Genomic DNA, 3,780 nt, shown 5'->3' on the forward strand with positions numbered 1-3,780 from the left:
GCTTCTATTTAGTTAAATAGCTTGTGCGAAGTTATTTCAGTTGAACAACTTCACATTTATACAACACTTTTAGTACTACATCTTCCAAGGTCTGGACAGACTACATAGACTGTCTACAAGTCATGAAAATGTAGCCTGTTAGGCAAAGGCTGGCATTCTTTTATTAATCAACTGAGGAAAGCGGAGATGTCTGGGCCAAGGCCATTGAAGTAAATCCCTATTCTTGTATGACAGCAGACAATGAAATGTGTAATACACACACAGAGCAGAAGGACTTCCATTTTTATTAAGGTCTCTTCTATGATTATGACACACACAAGCCTGAATATAATCATCTCAGAAATACAAAAGGATGAGTTGATAAATTAAGTTAAACCTGATGCTCCAGGGAGATAAGAGCCACAAACATTTGCTGTTACATTTGTGTTGGGAGAAAAGCCTCTCTCTAGGCACAGCTCCCTTGCAAAAAAAAAAAGTTTGCAAGGGAGCTGAGAGCTGCACAGCTGCCTTGCTGAAGAGAACTGGGTCTTCTGCAATAAGTTAGATCAGAAGGAGGGGAGATCTTCCTTGTAGGAAACTGATCTAACTTGAATGGCTGTCCACTTCTTTTGGTGTGGAGGACACCCAACAATCCAGTCCTGCGCTCTCCCTCCCTCCAAGAATTGCAGAGAATCCTAACTAGTAAAAATGAACACCTTTCCATGGCCAAGGGCTTCAAATACACAACCTAGACCACTAGCCCACTGTACAGAAAAGTTGCAAACTATTTATTTCTAGAGAGCTTACAAGAAGATATTCAAAATAGATTCTTTTAAAATTTTGAATGCAAGTGCTTGAAGAACTCTAGAAAGCAGGATTTAGACTCCTAAACCTCCCAGCTGTTTTGAAAACTGTATCCAATATCAATGTCATAATGTGTTCTACAAATTCACATAATTTTATTAACAACTTTATAACACTGCTGTGAAATAGGTAAATTAGTAACATCAATTCTATTTTAGTGTGTAAAAAACAACACACAAATCTGATCTGGTGAATGCTCTGAAATAGCAGAGTTGGGATTAAATTTCATTCCCAGAGCTATATGCTGCTTCTAGTGATTCTTGACCAAGAGTAAAAAAAAAAAAAAAAAAAGGAATGATAAGGGTTAAAATAAATAAAAACTTGGAAAATGGAAGATATGTTTGCAATTTAGGAATATCAGCAAAAACTGAAGAAATGCAATTGTTCAACAAACAACCTTTAGTTACTGATCTGATCTCTTCAGGCAGCTATTAGATTATTTACTGACACTACATACCTGAGGTTCTCCACTGATATCTAGACAACTTGTGCCATTCTCAACACAAGCTTTCACCACAGGCTCTCCAAAAAACCTATACTGCAAGAAAGATGAAAGGTGATTATTTTGTTAATTATTTTGTTGAAAATAGCTTGTAGCTGCAATAGTATTGCTAAACAGGACAGTCACAGTAACTTCAGATGTTATTTTTTATTGACATTACCCAATAGATTTAATCATGGATTACATGTGTTTACTGTACATGAAATACTCTACCATGGCTGCATACATTTTGTTAAGATTATCAGCAAAGGTAATTTAATGGACTTTAGCATATGTGTAAAGCCAGGGAAAGGAGGAGAGGAAGGGAGAGGTAGCTACGCAGTCTCTCCTGATCTGTTTGGTGCTGCAGGTATTGGCAGCATCTAATTTCTAGGTTTTGACCTTTGATCTATTGTGAATGAGCTGGAAGAGAAAAAAAACAAAACACACAGCTTTGTAACTAGAGCAGGTAAACGCATCTTTCTTTTTCAGCTTGTTTGCTTTGTTTTGACAGCACTTCAAATAAGCAAAGTTTAACTGTTCCCTTGTATAATCTATGTTCTGTCATTGATTTGGATCTCTCACAGAAACAAGAGAGAACACTTTATTTTCAAATCTGAAAAGATATACATAAAGATAGACTATTATCCTCAGAGAGACTTGCTGGGGAACTAAAACAGAAAATTACCTGACATTCCTTCGGACTTTTTTTTTTTTTTTTTTTAAAGAACCAGCAACACTCTTGTGATCTATTGCCATCAAACTATCTAGATTTTAAGATTAAGACCAGCTCACTCAGTACCACAAACCAAAGGGACAGTGGTTTATTTGGATACAGAGCAATCTATAGTATATTTCTTTACAAAGACCAATCAATCCAAGTAGCAGACTGATCTTTCACAGGTCTTGGCATCATCTCAAATGGTATTAGGCAGAGTAGCTTTAAGGCATCTTTTTACTGGCCTTCATTTAGGGTGTGTACAAAAGTGCTTCACACATTTTACAGCACTAATGCAGAGCACTTTTGATAGCACTATAAATTTACAGAGCTCTTAAACATAACAGAAGTGCAGGGTTTGGGGAGAGGGGGAGGACTTCTGAACCTCCTTGCACTTTCCAAGGAAGGAAGCAGGGGACACTCCATAGCTTCCTGGGCCTGCAGGAGACTACAGACAGCAGCAGACCAGTGGAGAAGGTAGAGTTGGGAGGCAGCAGCTTTCACCCAGGCCCAGATGCATGTGTCCTACCCAAAGCATGTCTCCCCATTGCTGGGAGTGGGCCCTGCATCTGCCAGGAAGTCAGGCAGCAGCTCACACCTGGCCCTGCTCCAAGCCACTGGTCCCCAGCCATGCAGGGCCTTGGGAGGTGTAGATGTGCATATGTCTGGGTGCCTGTGCGTATGTGTGTATTTGTCCGTGGGTTTGTGTGTGCCTGTGGGTGGTGGCTGTAAGTGCACATGCCGATGGGTGCACACATGCATGCGTGCCTGTGGATGCATGTGTGCATGGGCCTGCACATGGGTCCCACCCACAGCATGTCCAAACATCTTCTCCCCACCAGCCAAGCATGATCTTGGGGGGTGGGAGGACCTATTTGCTGGGAACAGGCACCGCATCTACCCTGGGGCCAAGCAGCAGCAAAGCCCATGGGAAACTGGTAGAAGAGGCAAACGTTTGACCAGAGTACAGAAGTTACTTAAAGTGCTGTAGATTTCTGAAGTGCTATTAACTGCAGCACTTCAAATTTAATACCTCATTTAATAAGGTTTAATTTAAAGTTCTGTACTCTTTTTTAAAGGGCCATAAACCCATGCACTTCTGTTAAGTCATGGCAATAAAGTGGTTTAAATGGTGCAAAAAGCAACTCCAATGCACACCCTTCATGTCTAACACGTGGCACGGCATGCCGGCAGCTTCTTGTGCAATTCCCACCAAGGGCCACTGAGGGACTTCCTCCCTCATCCACCCCAATTGCAACAGCAGCAGTCGCCGCCTGGTATCATCATCTTCAGCCAAAAACCAAGATCTAGAGGTTTCTAACAGGCCAGTTTCACCTTTAAGGCACAAGGGAGCGCCTCCTCAATCACGGCAGGCTCTTAGCACACCCCAGCCACCAACATCTCTCCAACCTGTCACGGCATAGGAACGATGACAGTGCCATGAGCAGCCCCCTGCACCCGCCTGCAGCGACCCAGCGCCTCACCTCCCCACCATACTTACGGGGCCGACGCAGTTGAGGACGACGCTAGTCTGCTTGGCCATGTCGGCGAGGGAGGCCGGGTCGTCCACATCACACTCGATGATGCCAACTTCCGACGCCAGCTCTGGCTTCCCTGCGAGGGGAGAGCAAGCGCTAGGGGGTGCGGGGAGCCGGAGCTCTTTCCTTCCAGCTCCCGGCACATTCATGGCGCCAACGCCAATGGGCTGCCATAAGGGGGGGGGGGGGGGGGGGGGGGC

At 43.7% G+C, this 3,780-nt stretch overlaps 1 protein-coding gene across 1 annotated transcript in view; it reads right to left on the reverse strand.

Annotated features, from left to right (window-relative positions):
• Positions 1 to 3,780, reverse strand: part of SCCPDH (saccharopine dehydrogenase (putative)) — a 26,054-nt gene that overhangs the window by 22,058 nt on the left and 216 nt on the right. The window contains exons 1-2 of the mRNA XM_014520323.2: positions 3,544 to 3,780; positions 1,301 to 1,381 (exon numbers count right to left, since the gene is read on the reverse strand). The exon at positions 3,544 to 3,780 is cut by the window's right edge and continues 216 nt beyond it. Of these exons, the coding sequence (XP_014375809.2) occupies positions 1,301 to 1,381; positions 3,544 to 3,780 (318 nt within the window). The remainder of the gene's footprint in view (positions 1 to 1,300; positions 1,382 to 3,543) is intronic.

Source organism: Alligator sinensis, unplaced genomic scaffold (assembly GCF_000455745.1).
Source record: "Alligator sinensis unplaced genomic scaffold, ASM45574v1 scaffold284_1, whole genome shotgun sequence".
Lineage (NCBI taxonomy): Eukaryota > Metazoa > Chordata > Crocodylia > Alligatoridae > Alligator > Alligator sinensis.